The sequence below is a fragment of the Tachypleus tridentatus genome, chromosome 9 (genome assembly GCF_004210375.1).
Source record: "Tachypleus tridentatus isolate NWPU-2018 chromosome 9, ASM421037v1, whole genome shotgun sequence".
NCBI classification, from domain to species: Eukaryota; Metazoa; Arthropoda; class Merostomata; order Xiphosura; family Limulidae; genus Tachypleus; species Tachypleus tridentatus.
This window is the reverse complement of record NC_134833.1, coordinates 164,045,048-164,064,255: the sequence shown is the minus strand read 5'-3', so window position 1 is coordinate 164,064,255 and position 19,208 is coordinate 164,045,048. Positions and strand designations below refer to the sequence as shown.

Genomic DNA, 19,208 nt, shown 5'->3' with positions numbered 1-19,208 from the left:
GGTTTAATGATATCCCACATATAACAACATTTAGTCAACACTAACACAGGTTTAATGATAACCCACATATAACTACAAAATTTACAGTCAACACTAACATGGGTTTAATGATAACCCACATATAACTAACATTTACAGTCAACACTAACATGGGTTTAATGATAACCCACATGTAACTACAACATTTATAGTCAACACTAACATGGGTTTAATGATATCCCACATATAACTACAAAATTTACAGTCAACACTAACATGGGTTTAATGATAACCCACATATAACAAACATTTATAGTCAACACTAACATGGGTTTAATGATAACCCACATATAACTACAACATTTATAGTCAACACTAACATGGGTTTAATGATAACCCACATATAACTACAACATATATAGTCAACACTAACATGGGTTTAATGATATCCCACATATAACTACAACATTTATAGTCAACACTAACATGGGTTTAATGATAACCCACATATAACTACAACATTTATAGTCAACACTAATATGGGTTTAATGATAACCCACATAACTAACATTTACAGTCAACACTAACATGGGTTTACTGATAACCCACATATAACTACAACATTTAGTCAACACTAACACAGGTTTAATGATAACCCACATATAACTACAAAATTTACAGTGAACACTAACACGGGTTTAATGATAACCCACATATAACTAACATTTACAGTCAACACTAACACGGGTTTAATGATAACCCACATGTAACTACAACATTTATAGTCAACACTAACATGGGTTTAATGATATCCCACATTTAACTACAACATTTATAGTCAACACTAACATGGGTTTAATGATAACCCACATATAACTACAACATTTATAGTCAACACTGACATGGGTTTAATGATAACCCACATATAACTACAACATTTACAGTCAACACTAATATGGGTTTAATGATAACCCACATATAACTACAACATTTATAGTCAACACTAACATGGGTTTAAAGATATCCCACATATAACTACAACATTTATAGTCAACACTAACATGGGTTTAATGATAACCCACATATAACTACAACATTTACAGTCAACACTAACATGGGTTTAATGATAACCCACATATAACTACAACATTTATAGTCAACACTAACATGGGTTTAATGATAACCCACATATAACTACAACATTTATAGTCAACACTAATATGGGTTTAATGATAACCCACATATAACTACAACATTTACAGTCAACACTAACACAGGTTTAATGATAACCCACATATAACTACAACATTTAGTCAACACTAACACAGGTTTAATGATAACCCACATATAACTACAACATTTAGTCAACACTAACACAGGTTTAATGATAACCCACATATAACTACAACATTTAGTCAACACTAACACAGGTTTAATGATAACCCACATATAACTACAAAATTTACAGTCAACACTAACATGGGTTTAATGATAACCCACATATAACTACAACATTTATAGTCAACACTGACATGGGTTTAATGATAACCCACATATAACTACAACATTTACAGTCAACACTAACATGGGTTTAATGATAACCCACATATAACTACAACATTTACAGTCAACACTAACATGGGTTTAATGATAACCCACATATAACTATAACATGGGTTTAATGATAACCTACTGCTGCTCCTGTGCCTCTATTCGATCAAATGCCCTTATCAACTGAAATACAATATGATAACTCTCTTCTGGGATTAAAGGGTTAGATGGGTCAAGTTTTGGAACCTGTACAAGACCAAAATATAAATTTATCATTATCTGATGGATAAACCCATTTAATTAGAACTTTATATATCTTAAAAAAGAAATCAGTGATTTCACCAAAAGTAAAACAATTTATATCAAACTTATATCAGTAGTTACTAACTGTAGTATATTCATATTTCACAAAAAAAAATTGGAAAATGTTCTTATATTCGAAAAGATGATTATTTCTTGGAAGTTGTGCGTGAGAATAGTGTTCAGATTGTACTGATACAAACTGTAATGTTTTAAGTTGTATTCTTTTATCAAAAAATATGTTCCATTCTGAGTAATATACTTACAAATTACATTAATAATGACATAATCAAACCCTCACCTGCAGTCCTAGTGAAAGTTATTATTATAATACTTCTATTTTAAATTGTGTTCTGTTATATAAAGAAATGGTTGTTACACATACTGTAGTTATATTTATTATTGTCTGAATCTTGAATATCCACAAATGTGAATTTTTTGTATGGATTTTTGTTTGTGGTGCCATACTGTATTTATTATTTCCTTCACACAGATAGATACATATATACAGACTAGGTAACATTATAGTAAAAGGATGAAAGTAATAAAAACTTAAAATCAAACTTCACTTCATAGTTTTGGAATTTATTTAATTGGTATTCAGAAGAACAGTCAAACATCACATAACATACAAACACATGTACATTATTTTAACTTGTTTATAATTATGTGCAAATTAAATATTAAGTTTCTGTCTTGTACAGCAAAAAAACACCACATAAAGTGCAAGATTAACCAATTTTCTAACAGCAGGAAAAGCATAAATAACATTAAATCAACAACTTTCAAATTTAGTGAAAACATTTAAAATAAATTTAATCACAAACAAATGATATCCTCAGATTTTAAAAATAATGTTTAACTTACAGTACCAAGAGTCCTCAGTTCATCAAGATAGAATTCTGTGACAGCTTTCAATTTCCCAGGAACTGTAAAAACAGGAGCAGGTTCCAACTTTCCACAAACAAGAATTGAGAAGTAACTAGCAAACATGTCAGTATCGAAGGTGGCTGACATAAGAATTACCTGCACAAGTACAAATACAATGGTATACAAGGACTTACAAAAGAAAAAAATACATCTACACAGACTTACAAATTAACTACAATAAGAAAATTTAAAATACTATCACAAGATTTAACTGAAGTAATACAAAAACCTAGTATGGTGACTTACAATGATCAAGAATAAAACTTAACACAAAGTTCAGGAACAACAGAGGACCTACTGGTCCATTTACACTGTTAGACTAAACTAAAACTATTAAATAAACAAATAAATTCAAAGCCAGCTCTTATCATTCAAACATTTATCAAGCTCTCTCTTAAAGTTGCTTAAATTTATTGTACCAACAACACCTAAAGTTAACTCATTTTAGAGGTCAGCCACTTTGTTAAAAAAAAAAATAACTGTCTCAGCTGAAGATGACTCCTACCTTGCTAAAATATATACTTATGTTCCCATAGTCCTACTATTTTCACTGTTGAGAGTGAAAAAACATGATGCATCAACACCATCAATTTCCTTTACAACCTTAAACACCTTATTCAGATCCCCCCCCCCACAATTCTTTCTTTTTTCAAGAGAAAACCAAAAGATTTTAGTCTCTCCCCACATGACACACCTTTCCTGTAACTTTTTCTGAACTCTTTCCAACAATTCAATGCCTTTCTTAAAATAAGGAGCCCAAAACTGAACAAATTCTCCAAATATGGCCTAACCAGGACCTTTTCTCTTTAGACTTATATTCAGTATTTCTGTAAATACAACCTAAAATCTTCTTTGCCCTACCACAAGTAACAGCACACTGCTTGGATGGCTATACAGACTGATCAACCATTACATCAAGATCTCTTTCTTTTGTTAAGGTTATTTTCATCCAAATTATACTTATCTAATCAAGGTGTAAAAAAATGTGAAACCAAAAAAGGATTCAGCATGTGACTTAAAGGAATGAAATGAAACTTGGTGGTTAAACTTGCAATAATTTTACATCAATATTGATTTATTAAGAAGAGAAGCTGCATTTTTATTACATGTTGGACCAGATGCTGGGTACAATAAAATATGGAGACTAGCTAATTAATGAATGAATATTTGTGTATAAGTGTACTTACCAGTTTTAATTTCATTTATGTACTCATCCTTTCTTTGGCAATACCTTCGTTTTCACACCTCATATGTTTCCAATTACATACTAACAAACTACAGCAAATAAAAAGTGACACTCAACAGTAACCCACTTAACTGTTTGGATCACAATGCTATTATTAGGTAAATACCTTTACTTTACAAAACCAACCAGATTCTTTAATATATACAGTGGTATTTCTTTGTCTCTAAAACAGTGCTTAGAGCTTCCTTTATAGTAATTCAACAGAATTTAGATTAACCATTTCTTGTCGTCACACCCCACGTAAACAGTACATCAATATCATGCGTCACTGCTTACACTAACTGCTTGAGGCTTTAAGCTAATGTCACACTATCATCGAGCTAAACTCTCTTTAATTAGGAGAACGTTTCATAACATTTAGCAAACTGTGCTTAAAAGTTGACAACGAATAACTATCCACCCATGTGATTGTTTTGAAATCCTGAGGAAGAAACTGCTAACCAAGTTGGCTTGACCTGGCCAGTACTAATGTGCACATGCTTACACTGTGAAGTTTTGTTGTACTAAATCAGCTGTTATTTACCACAATCACACAAAAAAGTCTATTGTTAACCTTAAGTGAAGCTGTAGTTAAAAATCAAAGACTGATAACTCATGAGACTGTTTGTGCAGGCATGTGCAAAAAGTGTCAAATTGGTGTAATTTTTGTTGAATAATTTTGTATGTAGCTTATATTTACCTCAAATATTATTCATAATTGTAGATTAAAAAGACTTAAGTGTACAAAATTTGAAAAACAAAATTCCATAAAAATGTGATTTTCTATCCAATAAAGTTTCTGTACATTTGGTGAAAATAAAAAAAGGAAGACACTCAATCAAAATTGAAAATATTATTGAAAATGTTATTGAAAATATTATATCTCAAGTAATTGTACAGATTGCCTTGAAATTTGGTTTGTGAAGTCCACTGAAAATATTTGATAGTTTGGATTACCACAGTGCAAGCTATAGAAGGTGGACAACTGCTAAACTATTATTCCTGTTAATAACACAGGGAGGTTCCTGCAGGTCATTTTTTGGGCTACAAAACACAGTGTTTGTCGTGACAATCCAAGTTACAACACGTGTATTATTTTACATTATAATTAAAACCAATACAACATATTTACCCAACTCACCAAATGACCTGAATCATTTTGTAAATCACCAAAACCTTAATATGATCTGCAAATTTAAATAATTTATTGACCATTTCTTCATTTAAATCACTGATGTAAATAAAAAATCAAAGGTCCTAAGACTAAACCCTGAGGTACCCCACTTATGACATTAATCCAGTTTGATTGAACTCTATTCTTCCATCCAGCCACTCTTCTATCCAATTAGCTAACTTATCACCCATGTAGATAATTTTTACAAGCTCTTTACATGGCACTTTGTCAAGTGCTTCCGAAAAATCCAGATACCCCAAATCAACACTGTTACTCTCATCTAAGCACAGAACTCACTATTAAAACACACAATTGATATGTGACATGACCCACACACCACATTTTTAAAGGACATCACTGGCTACAGTTACATCTTAAACATGAATTACTCAGCATGCAATATAAAGGAAACCAGTGTGGATGGACACATCTTGAATGTAACCCACTTGTCATATTATATAAAGGAAATTAGGGGAAATATACTCTTTAAACATGATTCACTCACTGATTATAAGAAAGAAAGATCTGAACATAGACATGCACATCAACATAAACTAGTACTATTGTTAAAATTCTTACATGTACAAAATTTAGAACCATCAGAAGGGCATCTAAGTAATTATTGTTAGTCTGAAAAAAATACCAAATTTATATATAACCATAATAGTCTTATTTGTTGGTTAAACTGTGTTATACCAAAGTGGATGCTTTCTGATCCAAAGAAAAACTGTTGTATTGAATTAGAAAAAAATTTTTACATTTTCCTACACATTTTAAAAACAACTTCAAGACTGAAATGTATTCAATAAAAAAGCTTTTATAATTTAACTAAGATGAAAGCCCATCAAAAACCACTGATAACTGATTAACAAAAATTATATAATTTAACTAAAATTTGTTTGCACTTTCAAAATACACCTACTTATTACATCTGTCTCAAAGTAATTTTCTAATTACCACATTTTTAGTAAAACCTACATAGAAATATTAAATGTTATCATGAACAAAAGTGCCTTAAATAACATTCTTTTCACTGTATTCTTTTCAGGTCAGGGAATAGAAAAGATAGTGCAGACATTACGACAGAAATTTTCAACTCTTTCAACTGCATAAAGAGTACAAGATACTTTGTACTAATTATGTTGTTGTTTTATATTTTTAGGCCAAATAGTGATACATGTGTTAAATTACCAAAGGAATATTTATTATATAACCTTTATTCACCACTAAAAACTTTTCAAACACTGACTCTATAATGCTAGTAACAGATACGTTTTTTAGTCTAAGCATTAGATCTAATGTTTTAACATAAAGTAAGACTTATTTTAAAATTCTATTTTACTTTTGATAACAACTCATTGTCACAAAATTTCTGAATTTATTAAACTTCTTTGCTGTTAGATCACAAATTTTATCAAAAAATAAAAAATATAAAAGAAATCATTCTAACAAATCAACATGAATATTTAGTATTCAATATAAACACCATGATTGGCTTAAGAACAATCAGGTGACAGTTTTATATGTATACTGTTGAGCATTACCAAAAAAAGGAGTGTTCTTAACACAGTGACAAAGGAAATAAGCCATTTACAGTTTGAGTTTTACACAGAAACAAAAAAATTAATAAATTTTAAATTTCAACTGATTTCAGTGTGTTTGAAATGAAATTATTACTGGATGTTCATCTTTTTATCAACATAACATGACAGATACAGCAAAAAAGTCCAAATAGTCTCTAGTAAAATATATTTATATTTTCCTTGTAACTTCAAGCATACTTTTACCCACTTTTCAGCTTACGTGAGCTATACACAACTGATTTAAACACTTAAAGACTGTTTTTACTTAATCATTGTTTCTTCACCTCAGTTTTCAGTGTTTGATAAGCCATACACTACTGATCTAAACAGACAACTAAACCTATACACAACTGATTTAAACACTTACTGACTGTTTTTACTTAATCATTGTTTCTTCACCTCAGTTTTCAGTGTTTGATAAGCCATACACTACTGATCTAAACAGACAACTAAACCTATACACAACTGATTTCAACACTTACTGACTGTTTTTACTTCATCATTGTTCCTTCACCTCAATTTTCAGTGTTTGATAAGCCATACACTACTGACCTAAACAGGAAACTAAACCTATACACAACTGATTTAAACACTTACTGACTGTTTTTACTTCATTGTTTCTTCACTTCAGTTTTCAGTGTTTGATAAGCCATACACTACTGACCTAAACAGGCAACTAAACGTATACACAACTGATTTAAACACTTACTGACTGTTTTTACTTCATTGTTTCTTCACTTCAGTTTTCAGTGTTTGATAAGCCATACACTACTGATCTAAACAGACAACTAAACCTATACACAACTGATTTCAACACTTACTGACTGTTTTTACTTCATCATTGTTCCTTCACCTCAATTTTCAGTGTTTGATAAGCCATACACTACTGACCTAAACAGGAAATTAAACCTATACACAACTGATTTAAACACTTACTGACTGTTTTTACTTCATTGTTTCTCCACCTCAGTTTTCAGTGTTTGATAACCCATACACTACTGATCTAAACAGGTAACTAAACCTATACACAACTGATTTAAACACTTACTGACTGTTTTTACTTAATCATTGTTTCTTCACCTCAGTTTTCAGTGTTTGATAAGCCATACACTACTGACCTAAAGAGGTAACTACTCCTATATACAATTGATTTAAACACTTACTGACTGTTTTTACTTAATCATTGTTTCTCCACCTCAGTTTTCAGTGTTTGATAACCCATACACTACTGACCTAAACAGGTAACTACTCCTATACACAACTGATTTAAACACTTACTGACTGTTTTTACTTCATCATTGTTTCTTCACCTCAGTTTTCAGTGTTTGATAAGCCATACACTACTGACCTAAACAGGTAACTAAACCTATACACAACTGATTTAAACACTTACTGACTGTTTTTACTTCATTGTTTCTTCACCTCAGTTTTCAGTGTTTGATAAGCCATACACTACTGACCTAAAGAGGTAACTACTCCTATACACAACTGATTTAAACACTTACTGACTGTTTTTACTTCATCATTGTTCCTTCACCTCAATTTTCAGTGTTTGATAAGCCATACACTTCTGACCTAAACAGGTAACGAAACCTATACACAACTGTTTTAAACACTTACTGACTGTTTTTACTTAATCATTGTTTCTTCACCTCAGTTTTCAGTGTTTGATAAGCCATACACTACTTATCTAAACAGGTAACTACTCCTATATACCACAGATTTAAACACTTACTGACTGTTTTTACTTCATTGTTTCTTCACCTCAGTTTTCAGTGTTTGATAAGCCATACACTACTGACCTAAACAGGTAACTAAACCTATACACAACTGATTTAAACACTTACTGACTGTTCTTACTTAATCATTGTTTCTCCACCTCAGTTTTCAGTGTTTGATAAGCCATACACTACTGACCTAAAGAGGTAACTACTCCTATACACAATTGATTTAAACACTTACTGACTGTTTTTACTTAATCATTGTTTATCCACCTCAGTTTCAGTGTTTGATAAGCCATACACTACTGATCTAAACAGGTAACTACTCCTATATACCACAAATTTAAACACTTACTGACTGTTTTTACTTCATTGTTTCTTCACTTCAGTTTTCAGTGTTTGATATGCCATACACTACTGATCTAAACAGGTAACTACTCCTATACACAACTGATTTAAACACTTACTGACTCTTTTTACTTAATCATTGTTTCTTCACCTCAGTTTTCAGTGTTTGATAACCCATACACTACTGATCTAAACAAACAACTAAACCTATACACAACTGATTTAAACACTTACTGACTGTTTTTACTTCATTGTTTCTTCACTTCAGTTTTCAGTGTTTGATATGCCATACACTTCTGACCTAAACAGGTAACTAAACCTATACACAACTGATTTAAACACTTACTGACTGTTTTTACTTCATCATTGTTTCTTCACCTCAGTTTTCAGTGTTTGATAAGCCATACACTACTTATCTAAACAGGTAACTACTCCTATATACCACAGATTTAAACACTTACTGACTGTTTTTACTTCATTGTTTCTTCACCTTAGTTTTCAGTGTTTGATAAGCCATACACTACTGACCTAAACAGGTAACTAAACCTATACACAACTGATTTAAACACTTACTGACTGTTTGTACTTAATCATTGTTTCTCCACCTCAGTTTTCAGTGTTTGATAACCCATACACTACTGACCTAAACAGGTAACTACTCCTATACACAACTGATTTAAACACTTACTGACTCTTTTTACTTAATCATTGTTTCTTCACCTCAGTTTTTAGTGTTTGATAAGCCATATGCTACTGATCTAAACAGACAACTAAACCTATACACAACTGATTTAAACACTTACTGACTGTTTTTACTTAATCATTGTTTATTCACCTCAGTTTTCAGTGTTTGATAAGCCATACACTACTGACCTAAACAGGTAACTACTCCTATACACAACTGATTTAAACACTTACTGCCTGTTTTTACTTAATCATTGTTTTTTCATCTCAGTTTTCAGTGTTTGATATGCCATACACTACTGACCTAAAGAGGTAACTACTCCTATACACAACTGATTTAAACACTTACTGACTGTTTTTACTTAATCATTGTTTCTCTACCTCAGTTTCAGTGTTTGATAAGCCATACACTACTGATCTAAACAGGTAACTAAACCTATACACAACTGATTTAAACACTTACCGACTGTTTTTACTTAATCATTGTTTCTCCACCTCAGTTTCAGTGTTTGATAAGCCATACACTACTGATCTAAACAGACAACTAAACCTATACACAACTGATTTAAACACTTACTGACTGTTTTTACTTCATTGTTTCTTCACTTCAGTTTTCAGTGTTTGATATGCCATACACTTCTGACCTAAACAGGTAACTAAACCTATACACAACTGATTTAAACACTTACTGACTGTTTTTACTTCATTGTTTCTTCACTTCAGTTTTCAGTGTTTGATAAGCCATACACTACTGATCTAAACAGGTAACTACTCCTATACACAACTGATTTAAACACTTACTGACTGTTTTTACTTAATCATTGTTTCTTCACCTCAGTTTTCAGTGTTTGATAAGCCATACACTACGATCTAAACAGGTAACTAAACCTATACACAACTGATTTAAACACTTACTGAATGTTTTTACTTAATCAATGTTTCTTCATCTCAGTTTTCAGTGTTTGATAAGCCATACACTACTGATCTAAACAGACAACTACTCTTTTTTTTATTCTTTCTAACTATGTAAGTCAACATGCCTAACAAATGTTTAACAAGCATTCACTCAGAAGAGTGGTGAAAGTCCATGAAGTGGATTTAGAACCTAAACTTATTCAATGAAGCTTTGTGATTTTTAAAACAGTCAAGGATTATAAACATGTAGTGCTTTACAAGTTAAATAAAAAGATCAATATTACAGTTGTATGATAAACTGTATAGTAAAAGTAAAGTTATTCCCACCACACATTAGGGATCGTGACTGTAATTTTATTAATCTTACAAATTTGCAGCTGTACATTAAAACTTCATGAGAAAATATTTAAAAAATGTTGGAAGGGAAAATAAATCAGGAATTAAAATATACCAAATATGATTGTTTTCAGTTCTGTCAAATAAAAACATATCAGAATAAAATGTTTCCAAATTTTCAAATCATAAAAAGTTAGGAAATATATATACTTTTCTTTATGCTATATGAATACATATTAAAACAGAAACATACAAATATTTAGTCCAATTAGCTTATGTCTCATAACATAATATATTAATTATTTTTCATTACACTTTCCTTCCAGTCTTGCTTAGCTAACGTTACATAACTTGCAATATGGTACATCTGCATTCATGTTACCATATTCAATAAAATAAAACTGGCCTTCAGTCTTTACAAAGTGACACTGTCTTGGATGTGTTTTAGTAGACTCATTTTGCAATATGTAATTACATTTCAAATATTATACACTATATATGTATGTAGATTATTACTATTTAGAAACAAGTTAAACTTATTTTTCTTAAAATACAAAACAATAAATTATAAAGTAAAGCAGACCATTTTCTTTTCTAGTTACAACCCTTGAACCCAGTTCCTTTTAAAACTTTACATCTAATTTGAACCACAAATGTATTCAATGAACCATATGACTCACAAACATCAGTATGAATTATAATTTGACATCAAACTTACTAACAAATTTGTGAAACAGTAGTTCAATAACATTTTCAACTCAAATCAACGAACGGTCAGTTACCTCTTTCTTTGTGAACCTGACGATGACCGAAGAAGGTCGAAGCGTTGTTCGCTTCTTCTATGTAAAGTGTTTTTCAGCCCAAACGAGCCGTTTTGCATATAAATTTCTCAACAAGTGGGTTTCGTCATCACTGATTATTGTTTCATCGCTGCGACTGTAACGAGAAGTGTAAGTTTTGTGTTTTTCTCAGTGTATTTGTACTTACCTGTTACCATTATGTCTGAACTAGCATACCCGTACACCACTATTAACAGTACACGCTCACACGATCGTTAAGAAACTAAGGAATTTAAACCAACGAATTATTAATAGAAGAAATGACATTTATTTTATTCAACAATGTAGAAAAGAACAACTAACCCTAATTTTGTAAAGGTAAAACTTTCAAAAATTTTAATACATACACAAACATTATCAAAATTTACAGAAAAAACTACTGAAAGCCATGTTGAACACAAAATACAAAGAACTACATGACTTACAAAACAAAAAATGAATCTAGACCATCAACTGGCATGCTGCATTAAACCAGAGATTTACTGGACTTATACAACGAAACATAAACCAAATCAATACTAAAAGCGACAGAGACAAAAAGATCTGCCACAACAAAAAAACTAGAAAAACTAAGATGCAAACAACAGAAAAGACACCAAAGCGACAAACCGTTGACTAACCTCATAATTAACAGATCCGACCAGATCAATTAAACACAGACGAGATACATCTACTTAACAAAGGACTCAACTCAGCTATAGCACCTAGGCACATTCCAACCATAGAAATCAAAACATGTTTAGAAGATCTAGCCAGGAGACTTGTGATACTTTCTACAGAGAACAAAAACAAGGAAACAACCAAAAAACAACCAACAGAAAGAAGACAACTTAGATAATTTTATTGACATCCAACAGCCAACCTTCCCAGGTAAAATTACAAATTTATATTTTCCAGAAACACCTAAAACAACATCTTAAACGATTTTTCAAAGAATTTTCTCACAAAACTATCAACATAATTTCACAAAACAGAAAACTGAAAACAACCTTACAAAATAGACATTAATTGCATAAAAACCTAAAACAAGACAAAACATAAAATTCTAAAAGCAGATAAAGGTAACACTATAGTCATAATGAACACGAATGAATACATCCAAAAATGAATAACATCCTATCAGACACGAACAAATTTAAACCAATACACACAAATCCAACAAAGACACACTAGACGAAACTGAACAAATTACTACTACAAATGAAAAAAGCCAACACAATTTCACAAACACTTTATTCCTACCTCACGTAAAACCGACTCACACACCACAAATATATGGCATCCCCAAACCTCATAAACCAGATTGTCCATTACGACCAATAATGTCCACATATGAATCGTTTAATTACAACCTTGGTAAATACATAGCATGGGCATTCTCCAAATATGTAACATCAGCCAGCTCATTTATCAAAGACTCTTTTAATTTCAAGTCTAATCTAAATCAACTTAATCATAAAGCCTTAATGGCCAGTTTAGATGTTATATCCCTCTTTACAGAAGTTCCAACCACTGAAGCCTGCAAGATAGCCTTAGAACTCTATATCCGAGACCCTAACCCAACTATAGAAATTCCCAGTAACCAGTTAGCAACCCTCATAGAATTCACCCACGATAAAGACAAACTTCATGTTCAACAACCAAAACTATATACAAACAAACGGCCTAAGCATGGGCAACCCAGTATCACCAGTTCTAGCCAATATTTTTATGACACAAGTTGAAACACAAGCAATTAACACAGCATTACATCCACCACTATACTGGTATAGATATGTAGATGACACGGTTCTTGGATTCAAATCTACAGAACACATACTTAATTTTTTCAATCACATTAACTCTATACATCCCAACATCAACTTCACATGTGAACAGGAAGAAAACAATCAAATATCATTTCTTAACCTCAAAATTACAAGAACTGATACACAATTCCAAACAGAAATCCACCGAAAAATCACCCATACTGGACTATACATTCCTTGGGACTCAGCACATGAAATAAAACAAAAACTCAACATACTAAGAAACCAAATAAACACAGCCATAAAACTATGCTCACCAGATAAAATTAACGATGAATTAGACAAAATAAAACAATACTTCACCAACATCAATAAGTTTCCTCCACAAACCGTAGAAAACATTATACGCACACACCTAGACAGAAAGCAAAATCAACCAACTAAAGTAAATACAGCTCAAGAAAAAAACCACGAAACCATATACTGCTGTATACCATATATTCCGACATCAGCAAACAAATAACCAACATTTGGCAAAATTAGTAACAAAATATGACATTCAATTAATACCAAATTTATTCAAAAACCCGGCACAAAACTGAGGTCTATACTATGTAAAAACTACACTGACAAACACCACACCAACATTATTTATAAAATACAATGTGATAACTGCCACGACTTCTATATTGGAGAAACAAGTAGAAAAATGGAAACCAGATTCAAAGAACATAAAAAGTCACCTTCACACGTTTTCGAACACTGCAAGTCAAATAAACACAACATAACCATAGAAAACACTCAAATACTAAATAAAGAAACAAACGTAAACAAAGCATAAAATTAAAGAAGCCTTACTTATACAACAACTTAAACCCAAAATAAACCAATATAAAGGGCATGCTTTATACCTATATTAATATGATAAATAATATTATATATTCAAACATCTAATACCGCCCTCTACATTTAGACACACAGTTACACAACCCCTTTCAAACATGTGGTCAGCTTTCGGTCAGTTACCTCTTTCTTTGTGAACCTGACGATGACCGAAGAAGGTCGAAACGTTGTTCGCTCTTCTATGTAAAGTGTTTTCTCAGCCCAAACGAGCCGTTTTTGCATATAAAAAGTGTATTGACCACTTCCACATAACTATAAGATTATGTAGTACTTAATAAGCACAGTGTATTAACCACTTCCACATAACTAAGATTATTTAGTATATAATAAGCACAGTGTATTGACCACTTCCACATAACTAAGATTATTTAGTACATAATAAGCACAGTGTATTGACCACTTCCACATAACTAAGATTATGTAGTACTTAATAAGCACAGTGTATTGACCACTTCCACATAACTATAAGATTTAGTACATAATAAGCAGTGTGTTGACCACTTCCACATAACTATAAGATTTAGTACTTAATAAGCACAGTTTACTGACCATTTCCACATAACTATAAGAGTATTTAGTACATAATAAGCACAGTGTATTGACCACTTCCATATAACTAAGATTATGTAGTACTTAATAAGCACAGTTTACTGACCACTTCCACATAACTATAAGATTTAGTACAAAATAAGCACAGTGTATTGACCACTTCCACACAACTAAGATTATGTAGTACTTAATAAGCACAGTGTATTGACCACTTCCACATAACTATAAGATTATGTAGTACTTAATAAGCAGCGTATTGACCACTTCCACATAACTAAGATTTATTACATAATAAGCACAGTGTATTGACCACTTCCACATAACTATAAGATTATGTAGTACTTAATAAGCACAGTTTATTGACCACTTCCACATAACTATAAGATTATTTAGTACTTAATAAGCAGCGTACTGACCACTTCCACATAACTAAGATTATGTAGTACTTAATAAGCACAGTGTATTGACCACTTCCACATAACTATAAGATTATTTAGTACATAATAAGCACAGTGTATTGACCACTTCCACATAACTAAGATTATTTAGTACATAATAAGCACAGTGTATTGACCACTTCCACATAACTATAAGATTATGTAGTACATAATAAGCACAGTGTATTGACCACTTCCACATAACTATAACATTATGTAGTACATAATAAGCACAGTGTATTGACCACTTCCACATAACTATAAGATTATGTAGTACATAATAAGCACAGTATATTGACCACTTCCACATAACTAAGATTATGTAGTACTTAATAAGCACAGTGTATTGACCACTTCCACACAAATTTAAAATTACTCAGTACTCAATATATTACACTCACACCTAGTGATATAAACCATTTCCTTTGTGGAAGGACTGGGAAGTAGGTATTTTACCTTTAATAGTGTAGCATTAGTGTATGAGGACACTAGAAAACTATAGTAATGTCAAGTATATTTTTCATCCAATGAAACATTTATTCTAGTTCTATTTATAAATTTACAAATTATGCTTTTTACAACTTGTCTGCAATGCACCTTGTTCATTTGTGTTAAGAATTCTGAGAACACTAGCTATGATAAAGTAGTGAATCATGACATCTGGTGAACAATATAGATGCTGAGCATGTCATGTTTATGAGGCTATAAAGTAAGGTGATATTAAAGTATATATCATGTATTGTGATACCCACATAATTTGGTGAATAGTACACACACTGGACATGTCATATTGATGTGAAGCTATAAAATCAGATGATATAAACTATATATCACATATTGTCACAGTCACATCATTTGGTGAATAGTACACACACTGGACACATGATATTTATGTGAAGCTATAAAATCAGATGATATAAACTATATATCACATATTGTCACAGTCACATCATTTGGTGAATAGTACACACACTGGACACATGATATTTATGTGAAGCTATAAAATCAGATGATATAAACTATATATCACATATTGTCACAGCCACATCATTTGGTGAATAGTACACACACTGGACATGTCATATTGATGTGAAGCTATAAAATCAGATGATATAAACTATATATCACATATTGTCACAGCCACGTCATTTGGTGAATAGTACACACACTGGACATGTCATATTGATGTGAAGCTATAAAATCAGATGATATAAACTATATATCACATATTGTCACAGCCACATCATTTGGTGAATAGTACACACACTGGACATGTCATATTTATGTAAAGCTATAAAATCAGATGACATAAACTATATATCACATACTGTCACAGCCACATCATTTGGTGAATAGTACACACACTGGCCATGTCATATTGATGTGAACCTATAAAATCAGATGATATAAACTATATATCACATATTGTCAGTCACATCATTTGGTGAATAGTACACACACTGGACATGTCATATTGATGTGAAGCTATAAAATCAGATATAAACTATATATCACATATTGTCACAGCCACATCATTTGGTGAATAGTACACACACTGAACACATGATATTGATGTGAAGCTATAAAATCAGATGATATAAACTATATATCACATATTGTCACAGTCACATCATTTGGTGAATAGTACACACACTGGACATGTCGTATTTATGTGAAGCTATAAAATCAGATGATATAAACTATATATCACATATTGTCACAGCCACATCATTTGGTGAATAGTACACACACTGGACATGTCATTGATGTGAAGCTATAAAATCAGATGATATAAACTATATATCACATATTGTCAGAGCCACATCATTTGGTGAATAGTACACACACTGGACATGTCGTATTTATGTGAAGCTATAAAATCAGATGATATAAACTATATATCACATAGTCACAGCCACATCATTTGGTGAATAGTACACACACTGGACATGTCATTGATGTGAAGCTATAAAATCAGATGATATAAACTATATATCACATATTGTCACAGCCACATCATTTGGTGAATAGTACACACACTGGACATGTTGTATTTATTAAATGCTATTGGTAACGTCATATTGACTGTTTCACTACAGCCTTGGCTTTATAAATCCAGACTGATTCTTTACAAGGTCTATACAGTAACTCCTAACATGTTTTGTGAACCTTCACAAACTATCAGTAGTCATTAAGAATCATTTGTAGACAAATTACTAGAATATTGTAATTAGGTATTTTTACTAAAATTTCTTAATAGCAAACCTACTCTGGGTCATCTGCTATGTCCACAAAGGGGAATCAAAACCCTGATTTCAGCATTGTAACCCTGAGGCTTACTGCTGTCCCACTGACAAACGTTTTGACTGCTCCAAGTACAAAGTTATTTTCATGTTAACATAAAACTCTCAAATTAATTATTGTATTTTGTAAAACCTTCTATACAAATATTCAGATGTGATCTTTTCACAACTTTGTTATTTAACTCTGTACAAGGTTGGATCAACCTGACCAATCTCATAACTACCAAAAGAAACACTGAAATAAATACACATTACCTCTTTATTCCTTTCTAGAGTTGAAACACAAAACTACATACATTTATCTGTAAAGCTTGTAACAGTATGGAACTGTTTCTACTTCAATTTAATTGTTCTATTTCTCTTTCAGCTACGTCCCACTGATATTCCTAACACTCAAGATGAAAGTCGCTTGGCAAACATAGCTCATGTTACCATATTGAATTAGATACACACAACCCACAAGCTCTAGCAAGCATACTTTGTGAATAATCAGTTATTTCACCTAATCTTATCTGTAAACTTAATAGTTTTTACACTTTAGTTACTTTCATAACAATAAATAAAGAACACACATGATAAACAAGGCTTACCAAGACTTTATTCTGTTTCCTCTTAATGATACTTAACCCTTTTTTTAGTACTAATGGGTAACAGTGCACTAAATAACATTTAATTAAATAATGTACCAACAAACATAGATTAACGATATGCAAAAAACAGACAATGTCCCGCAACTATCACAATCAATTTGGCTTTCTAACTATACGAGAACAGTTGTGATAAATTCATTCAACCAAGTCGAAACGTAACCCATGGGAATTTAGTTTGTACTAAATGAGGAACTGACAATACTTTCACATAAAACAACATAACGTAATAAACCTTGATTTTCTACTGATTATAGATAATATAGTGTTAAATATAAGAAAGAACTATTAACAAATCCACAGAGAAACAATGTGACAAGTGGTTGAGATTTCTTCATTTGGTGGTTCTGTATCCAACCAAGATTGAAGAATGAATAATTTATTTTTTGTATGAACAATTATAATGAATTATTTACTTTAAACTTCATACTTGTTGTAGAAATGGTGGGTAAATTAAAGAAGAAGGGATGTCTAGAAAACAAATTACACATTTCTCGCAGTAGGGAAACATTCAGGTTTGTTTGTTTTTTCTCATAATAGTGCCTCACAAAATTAAGAACCTAAATATTATAAACTATTAAAATATGGATTATTCTATAATTTAATGCTGTACTTATTAGTATAATGTAAACAAAATGTTGTTTAATTACATTTTGAATGTAATGCATAAAAAATGCCTGTAGATAAAGGGTTACTCCACTGCTTGCAAAGATAACACTCAGGACTTCAATATTACAAACAGAAATGTTCATAAATAAAAACACCCATGTCCTCAACTGAGATAAAACTCACATAACAAGTGTTATCTCTAAACACTTTTATAACTGTCTATACAAAGTATGAATGACTAAAATCATACCTTAACTGCTTTTGAGGTTGTTCTTAAAAACTTTCTAACTACCAGGAGTGCAAAGTCTGTATCCTGGTCTCTTTCATGGACCTAAGTGTATTAAATAAAACACATAGAAACAATGGTCAATAATTCCTCAAAAAGAAACTATTTAACTGAAACAAATACATTCACATACATATTAAT

At 31.4% G+C, this 19,208-nt stretch overlaps 1 protein-coding gene across 1 annotated transcript in view; it reads right to left on the bottom strand.

The window, feature by feature from the left end:
* LOC143227560 (ATP-dependent RNA helicase TDRD9-like) overlaps window positions 1–19,208 on the bottom strand; it is a 136,040-nt gene that overhangs the window by 76,552 nt on the left and 40,280 nt on the right. Inside the window, exons 5-7 of the mRNA XM_076458992.1 lie at window positions 19,032–19,112; window positions 2,698–2,856; window positions 1,673–1,776 (exon numbers count right to left, since the gene is read on the bottom strand). Of these exons, the coding sequence (XP_076315107.1) occupies window positions 1,673–1,776; window positions 2,698–2,856; window positions 19,032–19,112 (344 nt within the window). The remainder of the gene's footprint in view (window positions 1–1,672; window positions 1,777–2,697; window positions 2,857–19,031; window positions 19,113–19,208) is intronic.